Source organism: Gopherus flavomarginatus, chromosome 1, assembly GCF_025201925.1.
Source record: "Gopherus flavomarginatus isolate rGopFla2 chromosome 1, rGopFla2.mat.asm, whole genome shotgun sequence".
Lineage (NCBI taxonomy): Eukaryota > Metazoa > Chordata > Testudines > Testudinidae > Gopherus > Gopherus flavomarginatus.
The window spans coordinates 216,499,403-216,526,822 of NC_066617.1; the positions used below are offsets into that span (position 1 = coordinate 216,499,403).

Below are 27,420 nucleotides of genomic sequence, written 5' to 3' on the forward strand. Positions count from 1 at the left end.
CTCTGTAACTTGAAGTCTTTAAATCATGATTTGAGGACTTCAGTAACTCAGCTAAAAGTTAGGGGTCTGTTACAGGAGTGGGTCGGTGAGGTCCTCTGGCCTGCAATGTGCGTGAAGTCAGACTATCAGGGGTTCTCACAACAAAATTTTTGGTAGCCTCGGAGTTCAGCTACCAACTGTTGCTGGTGACTGCTCTGACAAATTTTCCTAACATTCCTAATTAACTTTAGGAAAAATAAATAATTATGCACATATACATGTCCAGATCATTGTAATTCATTTATGTAGGGGTTTGGGGTTTTTTTTGCAGACGCAATAATAAAAATAATGTTCAGTTGTATTTTGGTGCACCTGTCCCCTGCTGCCTCCCCCAGTCCCCCTCCCCCCCAATCACTCTAATCCTCGCTGCCTCCCATGGCCTCCCACCACCTTGCCAGCCTCCCCATTGCCCCTCCAGGCCCCACTGCTCCCTCCCCATTGCCCAGAGCTCCCTTCCACGGTCTTATACCCCAGGGTCACCCCTCTCCTTGTCTTGACCATGGTGCTCACTAAGGCCAGTCCTGCTGAAATCCCACTACCCTGGGCTGAAACCCAGAGCCCAATGGCTGAAATGAGGACGTGGTTTTTGAAGCCCGAAGTCCCACAGCTGAAGCTGAGGGACTGGAGACTGAAGCACAGAGCCCGCCGCCAGAGCTCCATGGCTAAAGCCAAGCAGAGGGCTGCCTTTCCCCCTCCCCCATCTCTGCCCAGGAGGCTATTGTGGCTGCAGGAAACGCCCTGGTGGCTGCATGTTGCCCCTTCCAAAAATAGACGCAATAAAATAGAGCATTGTCTTCTAGTGAGTCCCTGATCTACAACTTAAAAGATATTCTCTATTGCAGTGGTTCTCAACAAGGGGTACATATACCCCTAGGGGTACACAGAGGTCTTTTAAGGGGTACAGCAACTCATCTAGCTATGTGCCTGGTTTTACAACAGGCTACATAAAAAGCACTAGTAAAGTCAGTACAAACTAAAATTTCATACAGACAATGGCTTGTTTATACTGTTCTATATACTCTACATTGACATGTAAGTACAATATTTATATCCCAATTGATTTATTTTATAATTCTATGGTAAAAATGAGAAAGGAAGCAATTTGTCAGTAACAGTGCTGTGACACTTGTATTTTTATGTCTGATTTTGTAAGCAGGTAGTTTTTAAGTGAGGTGAAACTTGGGGGTATGCAAGACAAATCAGCCCCCTGAAAGGGGTATGGTAGTCTAGAAAGACTGAGAGCCACAGCTCTATAGCCCCCATCCAGTAGACTTTAGCTAGGGATGCCTAAACCAAACAGATATTGGGGAGAGCTTGGAGGACAGGGAAGGGTGTGGGAAAAGAAAGGCAAGCAACTTTCTCTTTTCTAACATTAATAATTCCACTACGATTAAAAAAAACCCCTCTAGATTTATTGTTTAGAACTATCATTGGCAAGTTCTTTGCCTTTGCATTATAAAACAGATGGCATAAATGTGCATTGCAATTTTATAGCTATAGAGATGTGGCATAATTTCAACATCCCCTGCTCAAACTGATGGGCTTATTTACACCACAATAAAACCCTCCATTTGGCAGAGCTTGCAATGGATGAACTGGATACAACAACTTAAGGAAGTAAAACTTGCTAAATCAATATTCCATTATTTGTCTCTTATTAGTGTTAGTAGTCATAAAAGTGAAGCTCAGGAAAGATAAAATCTTATACGAGTTACTCAAAAGGATATAATGAGAATGAATTCATTGTATGCAACCACTATGTTTTTAATATTTCACTATATTTCTTAATAGAAATATAATACATTTCTTCAAATATGATTGGACAAAGTTGCTCCGCTCTGTTCTTTGTGGGATTAGTCAACTATCAGCTGAAAGGATTTTTTCAAGTTTAAGGATAAATAAAAGAATACTTCAATTCTAAATTCACCTTGACATAGACTAGAATGAAAAAGTACCATTTCTGTGAACAAATATTTCTGATATTTTAGTTCAAGAGGTAAATGAAATGGACTACAGGGAAAAAACGTGAAATAAAGAAATGAATAAATTGTATCTTTCCTTCTCAGTCATCTGCCAGTTTAGAGTCATGTCAGTGCTTTTTAACCAGAGCAAAAGTCATGGTGTTCCACACCTTTAATCTCTCAAGGCTAGAGGCAGACACAGGGGGAAGACTTCACTACTCTACACTCAGAGGTATTTACAGACTCAGGGCTGATCACAGATGATTCTTGAACATTCAGATGTCTGTACAAACATAAGTTCTCTCTCTCTTGATTTCACAGATTGAAAGCATGTGATAGATTAAGCCAAACTCTTTCAATCTCACAATCCTAGTCTTTGAAAAGGAAGCAACAAGAGGAGGTATTAATATTAGGAGTTCCCTCTTCTACAAAAGATATTGTAAATCCCCTGGTTTTAGGCTAAAGAATCTGGGAACATTATTAATATTAAAATGAATCAACCATAATATATGTATTGACTAGGGCTGTCAAGAGATTAAAAAAATTAATTGCAATTAAAAAAATTAATTTTGATCCCACTGCACCACAACCGTCAGAACCAGCCAAAAGCTAGATTAAAATCCCTCAACCCTCTATGGAACTGTATCAAGATTCTTACACCCAACTTTGATACTGAGGCTCAATGGAGAGTCACATGGAGCACTTCAACCATTCCAAAGAAACAGCTTGCCATTGATCCTGTTGAGGAACCACCAGGTTTTGATTTATGTCAGAAAGACTGGTGGAGATTGAATTGCACCAGGACATCTCATGGGAGATGTGGACACATCCTCTATAACTGGAAAATGAGGCAAACACCTGTATGCAACTGTGGTCAGCAGGCACAAACAATGGAGCACATCATAACACTAACCCAGGAACTTATCCTTGCAACAAAGCCCGATGCCCACTCTGTCCACATATCTATTCAAGTGACACCATCATAGGACTTAATCACATCAGCCACGCCATCAGGGGCTCGTTCTCCTGCACATCTACCAATGTGATATATGCCATCACGTGCCAGCAATGCCCCTCTGCCATGTAAATTGGCCAAACCGGACAGTCTCTATGCAAAAGAATAAATGTACACAAATCTGACATCAGGAATCATAACATTCAAAAACCAGTAGAACACTTCAACCTCTCGGGTCACTCAGTAACAGATTAAAGGTGGCAATATTGCAGCAGAAAAGCTTCAAAAACAGACTCCAAAGAGAAACTTCTGAACTTTAATTAATATGAAAATTAGACACCATCAACTCAGGTTTGAATAGAGACTGTGAATGGCTGAGCCATTACACAAATTGACTCTATTTCCCCATGTTAAGTATCCTCACACCTTGTCGTCAAAGTGTCTGAAATTGGCTATCTTGATTATCACTTCAAAAGTTTTTTTTCTCTCCTGCTGATTATAGCTCATCTTAATTAATTAGCCTCTTAGAGTGGATAGGACAACCCCCACCTTTTCATGTTCTCTGTATGTATATATATATCCTTGCTATATGTTCCATTCTATGCATCTGATGAAGTGGGCTGTAGCCCACGAAAGCTTATGCTCAAATACATTTGTTAGTCTCAAAGGTGCCACAAGTAGTCCTCCTCCACATCATATCTGAATGTCCCCTTCATTCATTTCCCAGGAGCCTGAAGGACATTCACCAGCTCGGTGCTGAGGCAATGTGCTGGTTATCAAACTTAGATATAAATTTGTAGTTGTTGCTACCTACCCAAGCCATACAAAAGAAGAATCATCTCAATTAAATGTGCTGTTAAACAATAATAGAATACCATTTATTTAAATATTTTTGATGTCTTCTACATTTTTTAATATATTGGTTTCAATTACAACACAAAATACAAACTATACAGCGCTTACTTTATATTTATTTTTATTACAAATATTTGCACTGTAAAAAACAAATAGTATTTTTCAATTCATCTGATACAAGTACTGTAGTGCAATCTCTTTATCATGAAAGTTGAATTTACAAATGTAGAATTATGTAAAAAAAACACAAAAAACCCAAAACCTGCAAAAAAAAACCCCAAAATCCACTCAGTCCTACTTCTTGTTCAGCCAATCACTAAGACAAACAAGTTTGTTTACATTTCCAGGAGATAATGCTGCCCGCTTTTTGTTTACAATGTCACCTGAAAGTGAGAACAGGTGTTCGCACAGCACTGTTATAGCCAGCATTGCAAAATATTTATGCGCCAGATACGGTAGGGATTCATATGTCCCTTCATGCTTCAACCACCATGCCAGAGGACATACGGCCATGCTGATGACAGGTTCTGCTCGATAACAGTCCAAAGCAGTGCAGACCAACACATGTTCATTTTCATCATCTGAGTCAGATGCCACCAGCAGAAGTTTGATTTTCTGTTTTGGTGGTTCGGGTTCTGTAGTTTCCTCATCAGAGTGTTGCTCTTTTTAGACTTCTGAAAGCATGTGCCACACCTCAACCCTCTCAGATTTTGCAAGGCACTTCAGAATCTTAAATCTTGGGTCAAGTGCTGTAGCTATCTTTAGAAATCTCACATTGGTACCTTCTTTGCGATTTGTCAAATCTGCAATGAAACTGTTCTTAAAACAAACAACATGCTGGGTCATCATCTACAACATGTTATATATGGCATGCTATAAAGTGAAATATGTGGCAAAATGTGGGTAAAACAGAGTAGGAGATGTATGATTCTCCCACAAGGAGTTCAGTCACAAATTGAATTAACACATTATTTTTTTAACGAGAATCATCAGCATGGAAGCATGTCCTCTGAAATGGTGGCTGAAGCATGAAGGGGCATATGAATGTTCAGCATATCTGGCATGTAAATACCTTGCAACGCTGGCTACAAAAGTGCCATGCAAAAGTCTGTTCTCAGTTTCAGGTGACATTGTAAATAAGAAGCCGGCAGCATTATCTCTCGTAAACTTGTTTGTCTTAGCGATTGGCTGAACAAGAAGTAGGACTGAGTGGACTTGTAGGCTCGAAAGTTTTACACTGTTTTGTTTTTGAGTGGAGTTTTGTAACCAAAAAAAATCTATATTTGTAAATTGCACTTTCACGACAAAGAGATTGCTCTACAGTACTTGTATGATGTGAATTGAAAGATACTATTTCTTTTGTTTATCATTTTTAGAGTGCAAATATTTGTAATAAAAATAATAAAATAAAGTGAGCACTGTACACTTCGTATTCTGTGTTGTAATTGAAATCAATATATTTGAAAATGTAGGGAAAAATGTAACAAATTTCCATTGGTATTCTATTGTTTAATAGTGCAATTAATCATGATAAAATTTTTTAATCACGATTCATTTTTTGTTAATTGCGTGAGTTAACTGCGATTAATCGACAGCCCTAGTATTGACCAGTTTAAGGGCCATCAACCTGAAAATCACATTTGTCTAAAAATTGTGTACTTTACTATAGTATCAAACTGCTAATATTTGTTAAACCTGAAAGTTAGCATGAAAAACATGTATATTTTCTAGTTTTATTTGCTCTGTGCATTTCACAGTAATTGGTGTATAATCAGTTTAGTTGTTTCTCCTGTCAGTTAGCCTCTTTCTTACTCAAAAGATCCTTATACATATTAACTAAGGAGCAGAAAATCATTTACTAAAAACGAAAGAACGTAAAAATTAATCAAGATATGGTATTTCAACGGTGGACTATCGGAATATGTAAAAGCAGCAAAGAGTCCTGTGGCACCTTATAGACTAACAGACGTTTTGGAGCATGAGCTTTCGTGGGTGAATACCCACTTCGTCAGATGCATATCAGAATATGGAATTTGTTTAAAATAACCAATTTTTAAAAATCAAGTTGATAAGTGTCCTTTTAATTGGACACATCTACCTAAACATAAGATTATTATCCCTATGGGGGTAACCAGTTAAGCTGCATTCCACATTTTCAATTACCTGAGTACCAAACTTCATGCCAAAAGAAATATGGAACGCTTCACGAATTTGCGTGTCATCCTTGCGCAGGGGCCATGCTAATCTTCTCTGTATCGTTCCAATTTTAGTATATGTGCTGCCGAAGCAACTTACCTGTCAAAATTCTTCTGAGCATAATAGCCATGATAGAGTCTTAGTTCTTGTGATTCCAACATGAAATGAACGGGGAACTCCCAAAGCTAAAACATTTTGGGGCCTGCTGGCTCCATTGGCCATCACAGTAGGAAGCTCTGTTCAGTTGTCTTAGCAGACCTCCAATAGCCGGTTGCTTTGACCTTTGGCTCAAAAAGGATTATTGTTTTCCTTTCTTCATATTTGACATTTAAAATTGTGGGGGGAGGACTCCTGAGAGCAGGGCTGCCCGGGGGGGGCAAGTGGGGGAATTTGCCCCTGGCCCTCACAAGAGATTTTCAGGGGCCCTGGAGCGGGGTCCTTCACCCGCTCCGGGGACCCCAGAAAACTCTCGCAGGGCCTGGGCCCCCAGAGCTTCTTTCACTCTGCATCTTCGGTGGTGGGGAGTCCTTCTGCCCTGGGGCGGAAGGACCCCTCGTTGCCAAATTACCACCGAAGTGGGACCCACCACCAAAGTGCCAGGTCTTCGGCGGTAATTCGGCAGCGGGGGATCCCCATTGCAGGTCTTCGGGGCACTTTGGTGGCGGGTCCCGGAGGGGAAGGACCCTCCCCACTGCCGAATTACCACCGAAGCAGGGGCCCCCTTCCACCAAAGACCCCAGGCCCCCTGAATCCTCTGGGCGGCCCTGTCTGAGAGCCCTTCCAATAATTAGATTTACAATAACCACCCTGTAGCATTATATATAAATAAATTAACTCCACTTGCCAACAGCCTTACATAATTAAATTAAGATGACAACTTACCTCAGGCAGCAGACAAAAATAGAAACTTACCAGAAAAGCCACTCACCTTCAAATCATACCCAGGAACCTACTCTATCCCTTCTGTCATAAACAGATAGTTAAGGGTTAATGCCTCTTTTACCTGTAAAGGGTTAAGAAGCTCAGTAAACCTGGCTGACACCTGACCAGAGGACCAATAAGGGGACAAGATACTTTCAAATCTTGGTGGAGGGAAGTCTTTGTTTGTGCTTTTTGTTTTGGGTGTTGTTGGCTCTTGGGACTTAGAGGAACCAGACGTCCATCCAGGCTCTCCAAATCTTTCTGAATCAGTCTTTCATGTTTCAAAATTGTAAGTAATAGCCAGGCAAGGCAGATTAGTTTTATTTTTGTTTTCTCAACTTGTAAATGTCCTCTTTTGCTGGGAGGATTTTACCTCTGCTTGCTGTAACTTTGAACCTAAGGCTAGAGGGGGTTTTCTCTGGGCTATATAAATCTGAGTACTCTGTAAAGTATTTTCCATCCTGATTTTACAGAGATGATTTTTACCTTTCTTTCTTTAATTAAAAGCTTTCTTTTTTAAGAACCTGATTGATTTTTCCTTGTTTTAAGATACAAGGGGATTGGGTCTGGACTTACCAGGGATTGCTGGGGGGAAAGAAAGGGGGAGGGTTAATTTCTCCTTGTTTTAAGATCCAAGGGGTTTGGATCTGTGTTCACCAGGGAACTGGTGAAGCCTCTCAAGGCTGCCTAGGGAGGGGAAGGTTTTGGGGGGACAGAAAGTGCTCCAGACACTGAAATTTCTGGATGGTGGCAGAGTTACCAGATCTAAGCTAGTAATTAAGCTTAGAAGGGTCCATGCAGGTCCCCCACATCTGTACCCTAAAGTTCAGAGTGGGGAAAAAACCTTGACACCTTCCTTCAAAACCTTGTCAAACATGTGGCTTTTGCAGCATGTCCAGGAGATCACCAGATTTAGGAGGGGGAATCGGGTTCTGGAGTCAACACAGAGAATGACTTGCTAACAGCCCTCTCTTTATAATCCAGCTTGAATGCCCTTGACTGCAGCTGTGACAGTATGGCACAGGGAGAGACAGGATTTAACTAGTATGAATGCAATGCCTATTACAAATCAAAGAGAGGATAACCCTCAGGTTGACTGGTCCTAGGGCTTTATGGATCATAACCTTAAACTCCACTTAGAGACTAAAGGGGCAGCCAGTGTAGAACTTGGAGCATGAGGATCATGTGCTCCTAAAGAGATGCCCTTGCTCGATAAATAAGCCACTGCATTCTGCGCAAGTCCTAGCATAGCCCCATGGAGAGAGTGCTGAAATAGTGTAATCTTGAGGTGAAAAAGGCCTGGATAACAGGGGCAAAATCCACATCATGGCCTCCGGCCACAGTAAAAAGCTGACAGAGTTACCGCTGTAATATGCTAATACAATGACAGCTAGGCATCTAGAATCATATCCAATCAGCAAACTCCAACAGCAGATGCACTCCCTCAGGCAGAGGAACTGACATCATCTCTGCCGGCTGGTTCTCCCAAACCATCATTATGTCAGTCTTGTCTGTGTTGAGCTTTAGCCAGCTCACGCTCATCCATGACCCAAGCTAAATTAGACACTTCTTGAGGCACTGACCCACAGCATAGTTAGCGTTGGATGAGATAGAGCCATACAGTTGGGTGTCATAAGGGTAAGCGAGTGGACTCACCCCTGCAGCACCTCCTGCTGGTTGTTGGAGGGAATTAGCTCATCCTAGCTCCAGAGCACCCTCTGCAGGCTGGTGATCCGCCTTACCTCAGTCTGGTCCCTATGTCCCTCCCTGGACCTGGTGCCCTGTCATCTGGGGTGCTGCCCCCTGGCAATAACCCCACAGTTCTGGGTCTCCCCGTCCCAAGGAAACCCCCACCCACTATACCCACTTTGCCTCAGACTATGGCTACTGCCAGTCATCACTTAGCCCCCGTTCACTGGGGCAGACTGCGTGTATCAGCCACTCATCACAGGCAAAGGGGTTTGGATCTGCTGCCTCTGCCTACCTGTGGGCTGCCCCTTTGCAACCCCAGTACCCAACTGGCCTTACCCTAGGCTTGCAGCCTGGGGAGTTTCCAGGCCAGAGCTTCCCAGCTCCTCTTGCCTTCCCTCAGCCCTGCTCCACCTTAGATACCCAGGTATGCTCCCAAGCAGCCAGGCCCTTCTCCCTCTAAAGCAGGGGTCAGCAACCTACAGCATGCGTGCCAAAGGTGGCACATGAGCTGATTTTGCCTGGCACACGGCTGCCAGCTGGGGTCCCCGCCACTGGCCCTGCTCAGCCCGCTGCCGACTAAGTGAATGGAACCGCAGGCCGGCAGGAGACTGAGCTCACCTTGCTCAGGTTCTGCAGCTCCCGAGAGTGTGAGCTACTGGGGCACAGGGCCCTGAGCCTGCTGCGGGAGGAGCGGCGGTGGTGGCAGCAGCAGCAGCAGCTCACACTCCTGGGAGCCTCAGAGCCCAAGTGTACTGAGGGGGAAGCTGGGGGGTGCACAGGGACTGCCACCCACATGCATCCACTGCAGGAGCCCCCTGGGGGGGCACTGGGCCACAGCCCAGCCAGGCGCACCCACCGGCTGTTGGGGCAGGGGGAGGGTTGGATGGGTAGGGAGTTCTGGGGGTCCTGTCTGGGGGCGGGGTGTTTAACTGGCCCTGTGCATGTGCCATAGCTGAAGCTGATTTGTGAACAATAGTTATAAAATTATTCAAATTGTAGGTCTATTAAAAAAAAAAACCACAATCACCTCCTCCCCCAAATAACCCCAACCCACCGAATGCTCACAGGATCAAGAATAATTTGATATTATTTGCTTTAAATATACAAAGGACTGGAGAACATAGTGACATTTCCCTCCACTCAAATGGGTACAGAAACGTGACAGAAGAATTCTGCTCCTGTCTAGAACATGAGTTATCAAAAACTCAGGAATGGAATTTTGACACACATACCCCCAACAATTCTATCATATCCAAACTTTTCCATCCTTTCCTCTACTGTTTCAAAGATTTGGCACAGCTCAAAACAATGTTCATGGGGAGGGAAGTGTTAATATAAGTAACTGGCCCACATCCATGCAGTCACTTACAGTGCTGGCTCCAGGCACCAGCTCAGCAAGCAGGTGCTTGGGGCAGCTAAGGGGAAGGGGCAGAATGTCGAGCTCTTCAGCCAAAGGTCCTTCGGTCCCTATTGGAGGAAAGGACCTGCCGCCGAAGAAGAAAGTGGCACTGTGGAGCAACCACCGATTGCGTTTTATTTTTTTATTTTTTTTTGCCACTTGAGGCAGCAAAAACCCTGGAGCCGGCCCTGGTCACTTCTACATTCTTTGTAGTTTCATGATCTGCTGGTTTGCACCTTTGCCGTGGCCATTTATTGCAGGTCTGTGTTGATGTAGTTCTACCAAGATTTGAGATCTGCTTTGGCCTTCAAGTAGTTTCCTTGCTTGTAAAATAGTGTGAAGTATCTGGGAGATAATATACTCTTTTTAGCAACAGCGGACCAGGTAATGAATGTGAGAGACAACAAGAAATTATTCTATCTTTTTTAGCATTATAAAGATTCCTTTGGTTTCTAGGGAATATAGTTGATGCACACTGTGCAGCTGCAGGACTCTTCATTGTACTGGATCTATTGTCTGCTATCAATATAAAATTCTGCCTCAGCTGGGTGGGCAAGGCAACCAATTTCTTCTAATCTGCACTGTATTCTGGGCCAAGACTCTGCTAAATTACACAATAGCAGTGTGGCTGAATCCACTCTCATGCAATTAAGTGCTTAAACTTTCTATAATGCTTTGTCCCCTTGAAACATGCCAGCAAGAAAATCTCCATTCTTTCTCTGAATGTTGCTCCAGCTGGCCATTGTTATAAGATACTATATGTTTTTATATTTCATATATGCACATATAAATTAATTTAAAAACAAATTTAGTAATGGTACTAGTTCTTCTGTTTTAAAATTAGCTTAAAATTTGACAAAACATTATCAAGATGAGAGACAATGGAAGTTAACACAGCACCTCTGTTAAAGAAATCAATGTTATTTTTATTCCAACTGCACAGAACTGATAAAGGCATTAAAAGAATTTAAGAATATCTTTATTTAGCATGCCAAAAATATTAACAAAAAATTTTATAAACATAAGCAAAATGTTTAAATACCATAATTTAATGTAAACCAGATCTTAAAAATTTAATACTGTAATCGAACAGGTTATTTACACTCAGTGAAGATGAAACTACCTCCCCACGGGTGTCCAAAATTAAACACTCTAAATCATCTGATTTCCATAATTTCTTAAACAAGTCACCCATCTCCATGTTGGTCATTAGTAAACAAATCAGTTTAGTTCTGTACAAGATTCACCTCTCAGTGTTACAGTCAAAGCAGGGAATGCAATACCCTGAATTTTCTGGCAGTCAAGAGATTACTGCATGTTCTTACTTGTAAAACATTCAGAGAGGTAAGGCTGTAAATCTTACCATCACATTTATTGTGCGACAATATAATTACAATCTAAGAAAAAGTAGAAGCTATAGTTCGAAAAAATAAAGCTTTACAAAAACCACTACAAGACAAACTGTCATTTTAATTACATCAGAAAGGCCAAGCATAAAATAAAAGTTATATAACTTGTTACATATAATAGAACCCTTAACTTTTAAAGCTAAAAAAATATTTTTTGTAATTTGGAATCATTCCAGCATTCAAGAAAAAGCACTTATTGTCTTAGTAGAGGAAAGAAAATTTTAAATGACTGCTTTATGCAGTTTCTTGTTTAGCCATGGAAATTGCATTCACTAAGACTTTTGGCCAGTGAATTTAAAAAACTGTGCTTGTGTGGAGTCTTCAAATCAACAGCATAGTTCTGAAAGTTGTCATCATGGATCACTGAACATTTGATTTCTTTATTTCAAAGGACAAGCATTATTTCTTTATTGCAAATAATATCTGCATGATGTTGCAACACATTTTAGTTCAGGAACATTAGACAGTTAAAACAGGGGTTTGGTTGGTTCAAGAGACTGGTAGTGGAATACTGAGCATTACAACTTTCAGTCATTGGCATAAATCCAGAGCAGACTGGAAATGACCAGAGGTTCTGACAACTGCTTAATGGCCTATGTGAAATGAGTGATCACCATGCATTTCGTAGGGAAAGAAATTCACATACGTAAGAGACACCATTGCAACTGGCAGCCTGTTGGCAGGCTCAGAAGAGACCACTATTTGCATTGGTGTGAAGAGTAAACTATGATCATCCCCTTCTAGGCAGTTTCTGCATGTCAGTGATGAGGCACATTGGTTTGGTACTGTGTGCCCAGAGGCAGTGCATTAACTGGTCTGCAGTGCAGAGGGAACTTTAATGTCTAGAGCTTGTCAATCGAGTACATTTCACAAGAACTAAATTCACTTAAAAGAAAAAAAAAAATCAGATGTTCCAGAATCAAGACATCATCATAAACAGGACTAACTGGAGGGAAGGATGGAGAACAGAGGGGATAAGAACATTATGCTATCGTTTTTTCCAATTGCAAAATTCACTTAATTACTGCCCTCTGTACAAGTACAGCTGATGTGTTCCAAAATTTCTTAGACTCACTTACTGCAATCCCTGAAGTATCATATTTAAGCTGGGTGAATATGCTATGTTGATGTTTGTTCACACACAAATACTTTTCTCAGCCTTCCAAGGCCCAAGCATAGGATACAATACGTGACAAAGACCCAAAATGAAAGACAAAATATTCATGCAAGATACTTAAAAAAAAAAATGCTGTAGGACATGGCCCTTTGGTTTAAATAACTTCCTGTTACCAATGTCTGATTCTGATGTAAATAATTTTCAACACTAAAAAGGAAGGTGACATCAAATTTGTGTGGAACATAGGCAACATTCAGACTAAAATAAATGACAACCCTCAAACGGAGGGACATTTGAGAGGTATGCACAGAAGACCACATTTGTACCTGCTCCATATTCTCAGTATGGATTCCCCATCTTTAAAACTGGCACGGGAACACAGGCAGATGGAACAAAACAGGGAAGAGGTACACAGTATGAGTCCATTAAATTATATAAATGGTAGTAAGCTGCATTAAAGTGCTACAAAATTCTCTTAGTAATTTTAAAAAGTTGCTACTATTCTCGGTGCTTTACTTAATACTAGTGACAACAGGAGGAACTGCAATGGCAGTAGCTGAGCTGGAATTTACAATGTCTTCATACTGTGGGGGTGGATCTAAGTGATGCTCCATTTCATTTCTTATGCTGGTTTCGGCAGTGGCTTCCTCGTATGAAGGAGGAGGGTCACCGTTTGACAGCCTTGTTGATATTGAGTCTGAACGTCCATCTGGAGAGCCCAAATATCCTGGAGACAGCCCATTGCCTTCATACATTTCTTCCTGCAGGGAATGAACAATGCTGAGCGGCGGGGGAAGAGGACTTCTACCATCAGCCACACCACTACCACCAGTGGTTTCGTGGGCTCCCCTATGCATGTATACAGACTGTCTACGCATTTTCTTTTTAAACAGGCATCTCCATGTAAGAAATATGATAAGGAGGATAACAAAAAGGCCAATGATTAATGGAAATGCGAGGTAAAATGTATACCAATGATGTCCTGTGTTACTTTCTCCCTGGAGTCCTCCATTTGTGTGATCTTTCCAGAACTCCCTCTAAAACAGCAAGACAGAATAAATCAGAAGCTATTAAAAATAAATTTTAACTGGTCTATTTTCAATAACAAAATTGAAGCCAAGTGTTTTGGCTGTCAATAAATGACCACCTAGATCTTTAATTGGTGCAGATATTGTATAAAAAAAGTTTCCTGACTTCTTTCTGAAGTCATCACTGAGTTTGAGGTTTTTTTTTAAAAGCCACCTAACTCCTCACTGCTCACAACCTTTCTGTATCAGCACTCAATAGTCACAAACCTATATTAGAGATAGGAATGGATTAGAAAAATAACCTGAATTGATTTTTAGATAATCTGTGAATGCAACAACTCAAAGTCAGATCTATTTTTGGAATTACAGATTATTATAAGGTGTTTCGACAGGGAAACATTGTTTCAGAATGATGGACTATTTTGACCCAGCATAATTATGCTGCACTATCATCCTACAAATCAAACTTCCCCCTTCTGGCTTATAAAATAATAGCTGTCAGCTATTTATAGCTAACCATCGCTTTTGCAATATATGGATAACCATAGGACATATACTTGAAATAGTCTAGAAAACTTGGTATCTCAGGTAAAGATAGATGAATCAACAGAGTATTGGAAATATGAATTGGGGGGGAATTAAAAATGAAATCAATATTTTAAGATAACAGTAAAATTACAATAGCTATTGCAAAAGCATTAAGAAGTTGGGATCAAAGTCCCTTTGCTTTAGCTGCTAAACAAGGATAATATGGGCTTCCTGTCCTAGAGAGCTTTTCCACTGCCTGTTTCTTGTGAAGTAGCACAGGTATCAAGCATAGCTAATATAGACCAAATGTAAAATACAGGTGAAGTTATGTAAACGTCCTCCCTTTGTTTCAGACAAATAAGGTTAGTAAACATCAATTATATTCTGTGCTTGGAGAAAACAAAATCTTCCAATAATAAAATAATAATAATAATAAAGGTGTCTACATGTTACATAAAAAAAGTCCTGGGTTCAATATAAAATATGAAGTGATTTTTAATATATATAACATGGCACATAAATTACATCACTCTACACATTCTTAAACCTAGCACTTAAAAAAAAAAGCAAGAGAGTTAGGGTTTATTTAGGCAATGTATTAAAAGTGTAAAAAAAGCCATCTTAACTGATCTTTTCAAAGGTAAACACTACACTTGGACATTTATCTTATTAGCACAGTACAAATCCACCATTCTCACAAGGTAATAGTTTTATGACCTCATGCATCAGTAACTAACAATGCAACAATCATTTCTGTCCCCAGGAAAAAGGTCTATCATTCAAAAGGACTGATCACATACATAAAGCAAGCTAGGGTTTCCTCTAGATATAATCTCTGAAAACGTAGTTAAGACTAGATTACAAAATAAGCAGATCCTTGGAAAAGTTGGGGGGGAGGATGTTAAACCCCCCCCCACAGATGTATCAAAGAAGCTAGGTTAAGTCCACATTTTTAGGCGATAGGACTATATACACCCCTTCCCCCAATATTTAATATGATCTAGAAGTAGGTTTTTTTTTAAATCACGTTCATTCCTTTGCCTTTTCAACACTGCAGAATCTGACATGTTCCCACAATTCCAAGACTTCAAGATCTTAACTAGGTCTGCAAAGCATCTGTATTTTAAGATGTGGTCCAAAAATCATCTAAGTCTATGTTTCCCAAAGTTGGGATGCTGCTTGTTTAGGGAAAGCCCCTGGTGGGCCGGGCCAGTTTGTTTACCTGCCCCATCTGCAGGTCAAGCCGATCGCGGCTCCCACTGGCTGCAGTTCACTGCTACAGGCCAATGGGAGCTGCTGGAAGCAGTGGCCAGTAGGTCTCTCAGCCCGTGCCGCTTCCAGCAGCTCCCACTGGCCTCGAGCAGCAAGTCGCAGCTAAAGGGAGCTGCGATTGGCCAGACCTGTGGACGGGGCAGGTGAAACAATCCAGCCTGGCCCGCCAGGGGCATTCCCTACACAAGCAGTGTCCAAAGTTTGGGAAACAATGATCTAAGTAAAGCCATATAGCATGGATTTCATATGAGGGAAATAAATCTTAAGTTAACAAACCAAATGCATTTTTTAAAATTAAAGTTACTTAAAAAAAATCTATCACAGTAAAATGCAAACCCCATACAATAGAACTCTGTTAATCTCTGGAGATTCTGGAAGGCATTGTCAGTGGGACACTTGGGAAAGTGGAAGAGCATTACTGTAGGAAAGAGATAGGTCAGCTGGGTGGGATCATATCTGGAACAAAGCTCACAACAAAGTAGACAAGGACTGCAAAGGGATAACTAATCAAAGCCTCATTCTTGGCAAAAATACCTTTTTGGTCAAAAGTGCTAGTTTCAGAAAAGGTCCCCCCCCCTTCTCTTTGTTTTGTGTTCCTTAATCAGAAAGCTATAATCTTTAAAAAGCAAGTTAATAAGCATGAAGTACTATGTGGAAAGCAGATTATGAAAATAGCAAGGTATGGCTCCATGTTTACTGCAATCCAGTGACTCCCACATCATGCATGCTCAGTTTACAAGATTCTTCTTCCTAACTTCACTACAGAAATCAACCTGGACTCTGAAAGTCAAGTTGGGTTCTCTTTTCTTACACAGCACCACTGGTAATAAAGTTCCTGCTGGCCAAATAATGCCTTTAGGGAAGACTTGCGTACTTCCCCTGTGCCCTCAATCTGTTTCAGGGGGGCATGGATCAGCATTCACATCACACTCCCAGTCAGTGCCCAGGCTGGGGAAGCTAATGATCCAACCAGTGGACAAATTCGGTGATGAAACCTAGTCACATGTCACTTGAGGCACGTTGCGCATATGCTAAGAAGAAGAATCTGGTTCAGGTACAACTGACTAGAATGTTATCTGGAACTATGTCAATCATTCACTAGGAACACCATCATTATTATTTATTTGTATTAGAACCCAGCTGTGTCTCATCATTCTGCTGCCTAAGCTGTGCCAAAGCAGTAGAGTGGTAAAAGCTTATTTTGGCTAGAGTCAGGAAGTCTGACTCTGAAACCACAGAGCAGATGTGTTGAGTAAGAAGCTGCCATTTTTATGTAGCCACTTTGCAGCACTTTACGTGAATGTAAGTTAGGTTTTTTGAGTTATTTATTTTAAGATGCTAGATATTGTAGAAACAGATTACAAACATATATGCTTTCCAGTATAAGATATAGGGTTAATAGATTTCATTGCCACTTGTAAGCATTTTAATAGTTTTCAAGTACTACCCCGATATAACGCTATCCTTGGGAGCAAAAAAAAAAAAAATCTTACTGCGTTATAGGTGAAATCGCGTTATATCAAACTTGCTTTGATCTGCCGAAGCGCGCAGCCCCGCCTCCCGGAACGCAGCTTTACTGCGTTAAATCCAAATTCGTGTTATATCGGATCATGTTATATCGGGGTAGAGGTGTATTTTTTATCTCTAAGATGTGCCTGCTACAGGAGCTGTTTTTGTAGTTCTCCAGAATGCTGGGAAGCCAGTATATCTCCTGTTCATTCCCTCAAAGAGAAGCAGCAGCAAAAGCTAACTCCTCTTCATCTCCCCCAGAGAGGCAGGCCATTGGCTCAGGGTGCAGGAGGATGAGGCTATCTATGGGGTTTCCGTACAACTGGAGGGGTGTGTGGAGAGCTTCAGTAACTTAAGAGTTTAACCACCATATGTCCTTAAAGCAGCTTAATCATCTGTTTTAGTTTATGGACATTCTTTTCAAGCTTTAAGATAATTTACAGTCCCTCAAAGCTAAAGCACTTCAGCTCTGTGAAACTGAAATTCTGTGCATAAATGAAATTTCAAAATTCAAGAATATTTGAATTCCCAATTTGTAAAAAAAATTCCTTAAGTAAATTTCTACCTTTCTTCCTCAGTATCGTCAATTAAGTTGCTTGCCAGCAAAGTTTTTTTAGGTAGCCTATGTCTCAGAGGGAAACATCCATGTTTTTCCTTGGAGGTTTCCTTTCCAAAAGCCGTAGTGAGAAGGCTTGAACATCTTTAGTGCTAAACTCCAAGAAGATTTCAACAAGATACAAGTTTATGATTATGATTATGGACTTCACACAGGGTGAAGTTATTTGGGTCTGTTAGGTAAGAGGTCTGTCTAGATTATCATAATGGTCCTTTCTGGCCTTAAATCTATTAAATCGAGGTTTGTTATAGAGAGGGTTTTATCAAAATTTAGAAAATCTGACTCCACTGCTGATGAGTTTCTTGCTATCCACCTCTAGAAAATAGTGATACAGAAGGATTGTAATTGCAGAAATTGAAAAGTTTTTAGTCTGCTTTTGTTTCACAAAACAGATATGCTTTAATATCCAAGAGGAGACAAGAATCATTAATCAAGAAGAAAAAACTCAATTAAAAATACCACAAACTAGTTCTCATGCAGCACTTTTCATCTCTAGATCTCAAAGTACAAAGAAGGTAAGTATCATTGTCCCCATTTTACTGATAGGGAAACGGTGGCACATGGGGTGGAATGACTTCCTCAAGTCAGAAGATCACTTAATTGGAGAAGAATGCAAAAAGCCAAAAACAGGGAGCCATCTAAGTGATATTTTTAGAGCCCAAAGGTTCTCATGAATTGCTGGAAACGCAGGAGAAATAAAAACAAACATTTGTAGACTTGGTATAGCTAAGAAAAAAAAGTTAGAAGACTAGTTAAAAGCTGGAAAACATTAGTAATCGTTACTTGCAACACAACCCCATCTTAAGAAATTTTCTTTTAATACACGAAATAATTTAATTGGTGTGATTTAGAAGGATACATTCAGCAACCATTTGTTCTCAATCACTGTAGCATTCACAGCTCTGAAACACCAGGATTACTTTAAACACTCCTAAAAGGATAGCAAATTTCATGCTAAGTAGGCCACAGAATCAGATAACTGTAATGGAAAAGACCAATTTAAGATACTTCTGCCAATGCAGGTTTGTTCTGTGCAATTCCTATTGCCTAGACAAGTCTAATTCTAAATGTCTCAAGGGATGGGAACTGCATCATTCATAGATAAAAGTTGTGTCTAAGGCCGGGCATTTGACTGGTCCAAAAATAACTGGTCAATTCACCAGTCAAATATTGTCAAAGATGGTCAAATATTTTAAAGCACTAATTTATTAGCACAGTAACAATGGTAACAAAAAAGAGAGTAAGACTTCATGGTCTCCAATAGGCTTAGTCTTACAGAGACACTTGCACCTAATTACTAAAATAAGGTAATTCTTTCATTTTTAGAGCTTCATTTCATTGGTGTTTGCATTTTTCTGAGTTAAAATAACTGCTAAGTAACTTGGTTTTTGTAATGTTAGGTTAGCATTGAAATGTGAATGTTAAAATTACAAAAAGAAAAAAATAAAATTAAACAGAAATAACACAAACCCATAACAGCTATAAAAGTCATTTTTAAATGTACTTATCTTTTTTGAAGTTCTTCACAATCTGCTTTGGTCTTAACTATCTTGAGTAGTTTAGTATCATCTGCAAACTTTGCCACCTCACTGTTTACCCCTTTCTCCAGATCATTTATGAATAAATTGAATAGGATTGGTCCTAGGACTGACCCTTGGGGAACATCACTAGTTACCCCTCTCCATTCTGAGAATTTACCATTAATTCCTACCCTTTGTTCCCTGTCTTTTAACCAGTTCTCAGTCCATGAAAGAACCTTCCCTTTTATCCCATGACAGCTTAATTTACATCAGAGCCTTTGGTGAGGGACCTTGTCAAAGGCTTTCTGGAATACACCCCCCACATACACATCCCCTATGGAAATACCGACAGACACCTCTATATACCCCCCAGACACCGACAGAAGCACATACCTCCGTATAAACACTCCCATACACATCCCCTAGACACATCTCTAAAGCCTCGCCATAGAGCTCACCTGTAGACACGGCTCTGTAGAAACAGATGCCCCCTGGACAGCCGAGACACCCCCCATACCTGCAAGCACCCCCAGTGGAACCCTCCAGACAGGCCTAGACCCCCCACTCTGACACCCCCTAACTCACCATTATACCCCCCCCCATCAGCCCCTAGCCCCTGGGGGAGTAGGAAGAGATTGGGCTGGGGAATGGGACCCAGGCCTCTGGGCAGGTACCTATTGGGTTTCTGGGAACTGGGAGGGCAGAAGCCCACCCACTGCTAAAAGGATCCCCCTCCAGCCCAAGGGGAGGATCCTAGGCAGGCAAGTAAGCCAACTCATCAGGCAGCTTAATGGCTGTGCACCTTCTCTCTTTGTGTTGGGGGAGGAGGTTCAATGACTGAACCTTCCTTCCCCTCCCCCATCCCCTTCTGAGTTAATTTCTGAATGTTTGTCTAGTCAGTTTAAACTGTAAACTCCTCAGGGCAGGGACCATGTTTTAACTTGTTTAATGTGTTATGAAAACTGCCAAGTATATTGATGGCCTCTTATACAAGAACAGTTTATTCTAGAACAGAGGTGGGCAAACTATGGCCCATGGGCCACATCCAGCCCATGGGACCCTCCTGCCCAGCCCCTGAGCTCCTGCCCCGGGAGGCTGGCCCCCAGCCCCTCCCCCGCAGCCTCAGCTCACCCCCGCCGCTGGCGCAATGCTCTGGATGGCAGGGCTGCAAGTTCCTGGGTCAGAGCAGCTGCAGAGTGAGGGCTGACCCGGTGCTCTGAGCTATGTGGTGGTGGCAATGGTGTGGCCTAGCTCCAGCTGGCCAGCATGGCTGTGGCACTGTCAGCCACCAGTGCTCCAGGCAGCGCGGGGGTTGGATAGAGGGCAGAGGAGTTCTGGGTGGTGGTCAAGGGGTGGGAAACAGGGGTTGAATGGGGCAGGAGTCCCAGGGGGGCAGTCAGGAAGTAGAGGGGGGATTGGATGGGGCGGCAGGGGGCAGTCAGGGGACAGGGAGAAGGGGTGGTTGGATGGGACAAGGGTCCTGGGGCGGGGGGAGATGAGGGAGTCAGGAATGAGAGCAGGGTTGGATGGGGTGGTGGGAGGCAGTTAGGAGACAGGGAACGGGGGGGGAGGGAGGAGGAAGGTCAGATGGTGAGAAGCGGGGGGGGGGGGGTCAGATAGCAGGCGGGGCCAGGCCAGGCCATGCTTGGCCTCCCCTAACCGGCCCTCCATACAAGTTTGGAAACCCGATGCGGCCCTCAGGCCAAAAAGTTTGCCCACCCCTGTTCTAGACGATTCCAGCCAACCAAGATGCTCAACTATCAATTAGTTCAATTTCCCGCCCCCACCCCCCCAACAGATTGCATTAGCATGTGGTAAAACGAACGATCAAGACATTTAAGTCGACTTGCTCTAACAGATGGCACCATGATGCATCAAAAAGGTAGGCTATGATCAAATAGGCAATCAACTGACAACATTTGACTGGTCAATCAACTGGCTTGTCCAGCCTACTTGTGTCCAATTGGTAGATTTAAATTAAAGTATCTGAAAGAATGAGGTTCTAATACTTCACTATCAATATAACCGTCATTCACAGAGCAGGCCCCCTCTACATTAAATTGATACTGACACAATGAGCTGTTGACTCTCCATGTCAATGTTAAAAGCATTAATAAAGTAGTGCTGAGAACTTTCATTTTAAAGGCCTACTGGATTTTGGCAGCATACCAGCCACAAATCGCTGCCAGTCAGTCAATGCTTTGACTTTTTATAAAGGCAAAAATCATAAGATCCCAATCAGAAAAGCATTCTGTATTCAATACCTGGAGTACATGAACAAAATGACAGTGTGAGTAAGCACTTCTAAAATTTGCCTCAATCTCAGATTATAGTAGAACTATATATTGAAGTTCAACATACTATATTACACATAGGTCTCTTATCTCCTAGATATTTACACAGTGTTAATGATTAGTCTGAAAGCTAATATGAAAGGCCGCATCTGATACTCAGAAATACTATTTTGGGTACACGCTTTCAATCACTGATTATATAGAACTCAGCCATGCAGTTGACATTCCTTTCTGGAAAATTTAAAATAAGAAATTTAAATGTTCAAAGTTTTCCACAATTAAAGATTTTTTTAAAATCACCAGGAACATAGCAATTTAGCGGCATGCGGCATAATTTCAATAAAAATATTTGAAGTGAACAGAAATAAAATGAATTACAATGCTGCAATCATGCCATGACATTGTGCATTATTCTGTAATTATGTTTCAAAATATCCTTGAACCTAAGAATTTTTAGGCCATGTTTCTACAGGCCAGAGATGTTGACAATCAATGATGTCTAAAATGGTCTGAGCAGAATCATCCATAGATCAATTAAGTTTTGCATGCACTTAATTTTATTCTCCTAGTTACCAGAAAACATTGTCTACATTATGATATGCTGAAAGTCTCTTCTGTTCATTTATAACCCATTCAAAGACTGAGGTACATCAATGTTAAAACCCACTCTGGCTGTAAACGATAAAGCTGCTATTGTAAGATAGAGCAGATCAACCTTTTAAATGCACCAGAAGTAGATCAAGGCATCACAACACTTGCACTGTAGAACTTCACTGTATGCACAAGACTTCAGCAGAAGGAACTCCAACAAGACTATGCTGCGACTACAGTAGCTAAGAGATCCTACTTCTTCCCATCAAAGTAGGGATTGTAAATTACTTTATCCATATGGATCGCCACCACTCAACTCCAGGAAAAAGTAACCATTCACTGCAAGGAACAGGCTTTCCACAGTTCAATAAGAGAGGCTCAATCAGTTTATTACTCAAAAGGCAGGACAGAAGAACACGAAATGAAAGCATACATTCCTCTCTCCAGGAAGCAGTGTCACAGCATTACACATCGCAACGTAGATCTGCTTCAAAATATGCTTTCAAGCCCACCTATATTTATACCAGATTTGTTCTGATTGATAGAAAACTCCATAAATTCCATTTTATCACCACACACTTCTTATCTAGCACCATACGTTTTACAAGACGTAAAGGACTCTGTACAAACCAGCCCCAGCACAGATAAGCCACACCCAGTAGACTGCAAATTTTGCAAGTTTCAGCAGAACACACACCTTGTTTATTCTGACAGATTCTACACATACAAAGACTAGGTATTGCAACAGTTTAACTACAAATGACTTTCCACAATAAAGCTTAACATGAGTAGAAACCATTTGGGGGAATAGTTCCTAGTTTCACAACTTATGAAGACAAAGCATTCTGAAAATATGGTATACCCTACTTGTTTACTACTAACTACTTTATCTCAGGGCTAGTCTACACTACTGCTTAAGTTAATGTAACTTACGGCACTCATGGATAAGAAAAAGCCACCCCGAGCAATGCAGGTTACATTGATCTAAGCGCTGTTCACACCAGTGCTAAGCAGGCAGAGATATTCTCCTGCTGACATAGCTTCTGCCTCTCGTTGAAGTGGAGTAATTATGCTGATGGAGAGCGCTCTCTAGTCACCATAGCACGTCTTCATCAGACACGCTACGGCAGTGCAACTGCACTGGTGCAGCTGCATCAATGAAGTGTGATAGTGTAGACTAGTCCTTAGTTGCACACCGTACCTTATCCAGTCAAAAGTGTAGTTAGAGGAAAAAGTAATTTACATTACTGGTTAATAAAGCTGTTTGCAAGAGCCAATTTCACAGTCCTTATTGCAATTTCATTCCTTTTATGGAAAATCTGCAGCATCAGCATTATATATAACTATAGCATTAGTTTTCCACTTCATCTTTGGTCTAGCCATAAAGCATTATGGGACTCTGGATCAGTTTGGTGAATACTGAAGAGATCACCTGACACTGCTCCCTCTCAAAATCTGGCCCAGACATAAGAGGTCCTAGAAGCACTAAAGGAAATTCAAGCCCCACTGACACTAAAACATTCTCTCACTGGATGAGAAGGGACAGTAGGGATGCGAGATGCTCTTGACTAAAAAGATTGTCAGCATCTCCTACCCTAAAACATAAGTCTGGTTACTATTATTTTTTTCTTTTTAAATAAATGTGTTTGACTCAACCAAGCCACTGGCCACTATCTAGCCTCCTATTTGAAACTAAATTAATTAAGAAACTGTTTAAGAGTATCCTTCAATTTCAGTTGTCCATTACTTACATTCTGTATCTCTCTTGGTAAATTTTTAAGTCAGACCATGATCTAGAAATTGTGTTGGTCATGCTGATGGCACTCAAGTACTACAGTAGTGACTGCAGTATGAATACGTCAAATGCACACACCACACAGAGTTTGCTTCTGAGGAAAATGAACATACCTGAAGATACACATGCTAAGAAAAATAATTCAGCTTGTGCTCTGTTTTGCTTCTTTATTATGTTTCAAAACAGGCCTGAAAGTTTTTTGTTTTGGTTTTTTTTTTTTTTAATGCTAGAAACTCAGGTGCTGCCTACCTGTTTCGCCAAAAAGATTCTATGGGAGATCAAAAATACCAATTAAGTGAAACCAGAGCAACTAAGAGGTAAAGTGCTTTTAATTAGACTGTAAAAAACTGAGTTAAAGGAGTTTTCACACACACACACTTTTACTGAAAGAAAGAGAGAAAGAAAGAGAGAAAGAGAGAAAGAGAGAGAGAAAGATCTTTGTTATAGATGCAACCTCCTGTCCCTTCATTTAGTGGCTAAGAAAATTCCCATTCTAGTCCTCCATTTTTCCAGGGAGACCACCAGAAATGGAATGTTTAAGATAAAATAAGTAGCTAGAGAAATGTGCAGAAAAAGCTGAACGCACAGGTGGATGTCAGTATGCCCTGAACAGCAAGAGTCATTCTGGCATATACCAGACCTCTATTTATAGACTTTCACCCTGATCCTGCAATGAATTATGCATGAGCAGCTCCGGCACAGAACCTCATTCAAATTAACAGGGCCCATGTGCAAGGCACTGCAGGATCGAGGCCTTATTGTTTCAAAGTTTTACATAGGTGGGACTTAACAAGTACTCTGCTGGCGTGCAGCTGCAAGTTTCAGGAGAGCTACTTCAATTCTGTTTGTTTTTAGAATAATAAGTTTGTCTTTACTGGGTACTCTGCATTTCAACTGCTCTCTTTCATGGCTTTAAATGCATGATTTAAATAAGATGTCTGTAGTATGCAGCACACACTTTCTCTTCCCCTTCACAGGAGGATGTTCAATATTCTAAAGAGTGGGAAGTAGCTTACTAGTTTTGTTACAATGCATTTAGTAAAAATGAATAAGCTAAGAAATCTAGTGCAAATGTAGGAGAGCTGGAGGCCACTAAGCACATACTTAAGCTTGCATTAAGTAATTCAATTATTTAAAAAAAAAAAAAAAAAACCAAAAACCCACAACCTTCCCGCGCCCCACCCCCCCAACTTACTGTCTTTTCATCGTTTTCAAAAGCTTCTCTTGCTTCCTCATAGGTACATTTTTCTTCTATGCACTCACGCTTTATGTTCCCTTGCTTCAGCTCTTCCAAAAATCCATTGGCTCTTGGGTATCTTTTTAACAGAGAGTTGGCTTTGTTTTCGGTCAGGAACACTGAAAAGATGAAGAGAACACAAAGGTCACTTCTGAAAATATTGTCTGGATACATTCCCAAAAGTTCAGAAAAAAGCTGCCCAAAAGAAAATAATTTGTTGTCTGGAAAGAGACTTTTCAAAATATTCTCTTTACTTTAAAAGAAAAATTATGAAGGCTCCTCCAAGTGTTACTGGCTATTAAAATACTTTTGCATAGACTTCTGAGTATTATAGGTACGGTGCCACAGATTGTTTAAGTGCAACTCACTTAGCACAGCATCCCTATTCAGAACATTTATGATCATGTTTAACCTAAACTCTGAAGCCAGTAGGACTTAAGCACATGTTATAAACACCATCTTGATTAAAGATGAATTTAAGCACCCACTTAAATGCTTCCTTTCAGGGCTACTGGGAACAAATGGTACATGGCTGTGAACTCCCCCTCCAAGAAGTACTTATGACTATGTGGGGGCATCATATCTGAAATTCTCACAAGTGTTATCAATATGTTTCTGCATAATACCTAGTGAGAATCACACTCCAGAATGACTGACCTTTTTTCAAATAGAAGGTCTACGCATTCTCTTATGCAACATTGAACTTCACTAGTTACCATGGCATTAAAGAAACTAACTGTACTTTTAACATTTAAGTTACATTTTAATTTGTTCGACTTGAGCAGTGTACATCTTTCCTAGTAAATCTTTAGGTTCAGGGGTAGCAAAAATGTGAGTGATTTCCTTTTAAAATAATTTAATGTGAATATTAAAACCCAGGATGCCAAAAAGCCAGGAGTAGAGTTGCACGTCTGATCTCAGTATGAAATCGCATGTGAATCAAATATTTATATACAGAAATAACCAGTTAGATTCAAGACAGGAATTTACATATGCAAATACACTATTAGCACACAATCTCTGTAACTGTGAACACAAGTAAAAATACATTGGACATGAGATCCTGATTGAGAATCAAGCCCTCTATGTGATTTTAAGCACAAAATACAAGAACCAGCTTTGTCTGCTGACATTCCCTACTGTTCTACATCACATGCTAACAGCAAAATAGAGTTTACAAAAAAAACATTATCCAGCTGAAGTGTGTGACACTGCAAGTTTCACTATCTCTCCGGAAAAACAATAGTGTGGAAAACCAGAGAACAGGAAAGAAAGGAAATGGTAGACAGTCATTCATTAGGAATTTGTCAAATGAAAATAAATGTTGCTTCTGCATTTCCAGAAGGATCAAGATTTCTTAAGAGTTCAACTGACAGACACTGGAAAAAAAGTTTAAAGATTTTGAGCTTCACCATTTCCATGATGATTTTTCATCTTTCAACTCGAGCTGTTGATTAATCGCAATTAATTCATGTGATTAACTAAAAAAATGAATCGTGATTAAAAAATGAATAGCAATTAATCGCAGTTTTAATTGCACTGTTAAACAATAGAATACCAGTTGAAATGTATTAAGTATTTTTGGATGTTTTTCTACATTTTCAAATATGTTGATTTCAATTACAACACAATACAAAGAGTATAGTGCTCACTTTATATTATCTTTTATTACAAATATGTGCACTGTAAAAATAAGAAATGTGAATTGAAAAATACTCTTATACAAGTACTGTATTGCAATCTCTATCACGAAATGCAACTTACAAATGATGGGGTTGGGGTTTTTTTTGCTATATAACTGCACTCAAAAACAAAATAACGTAAGACTTTAGAGCCAACAAGTCCACTCATGTCCATGCTGATGACGCTCATTAAAAAAAAATTGTTAATTCAATTTGTGACTGAACTCCTTGAGGGAGAATTGTATGTCTCCTGCTCTGTGTTTTACCCGCATTCTGCCATATATTTTGTGTTATGGCTGTCTCGGATGACGACCTAGCACATGTTGTTCGTTTTAAGAACACTTTCACTGCAGATTTGACAAAATGCAAAGAAGATACCAATGTGAGATTTCCAAAAATAGCTATGGCACTGGACCCAAGGTTTAAGAATCTGAGGTGCCTTCTGAAAGCTGAGAGGGACGAGGTGTGGCGCATGCTTTCAGAAGTCTTAGAAGAGCAACACTGATGCGGAAACTACAGAACCCGAACCACCAAAAACAAAAAAAAGTCAGCCTTCTGTTGGTGGCATCTGACTCAGATGATGAAAATGAATGTGCATTAGCTTGCACTGCTTTAGATCGTTATCAAGCAGAAACCATCAGCAGCATGGATACATGTCATGTGGAATGGTGGGCGAAGCATGAAGAGATACATGAATCTTTACTGCAGCTGGCACGTAAATATCTTGCAGCACTGGCTAAAACTGAGCCGCCTTGCCCCCAGGCTCCCAGCACCTCCTGCTCACCAGCAGCCCCACCGATCAGC

General features: G+C 40.7%; 1 protein-coding gene and 1 non-coding gene across 2 annotated transcripts in view; both read right to left on the reverse strand.

The window, feature by feature from the left end:
- Positions 1–5,997: 5,997 nt before the first annotated feature.
- LOC127043415 (U6 spliceosomal RNA) lies at positions 5,998–6,100 on the reverse strand. The gene has a single exon (XR_007772261.1). It is a non-coding gene; the product is annotated as a U6 spliceosomal RNA (small nuclear RNA).
- Positions 6,101–10,925: 4,825 nt separating this feature from the next.
- PRRG1 (proline rich and Gla domain 1) overlaps positions 10,926–27,420 on the reverse strand; it is a 51,246-nt gene continuing 34,751 nt past the window's right edge. Inside the window, exons 4-5 of the mRNA XM_050937306.1 lie at positions 24,893–25,053; positions 10,926–13,581 (exon numbers count right to left, since the gene is read on the reverse strand). Of these exons, the coding sequence (XP_050793263.1) occupies positions 13,057–13,581; positions 24,893–25,053 (686 nt within the window). The 3' untranslated portion in view covers positions 10,926–13,056. The remainder of the gene's footprint in view (positions 13,582–24,892; positions 25,054–27,420) is intronic.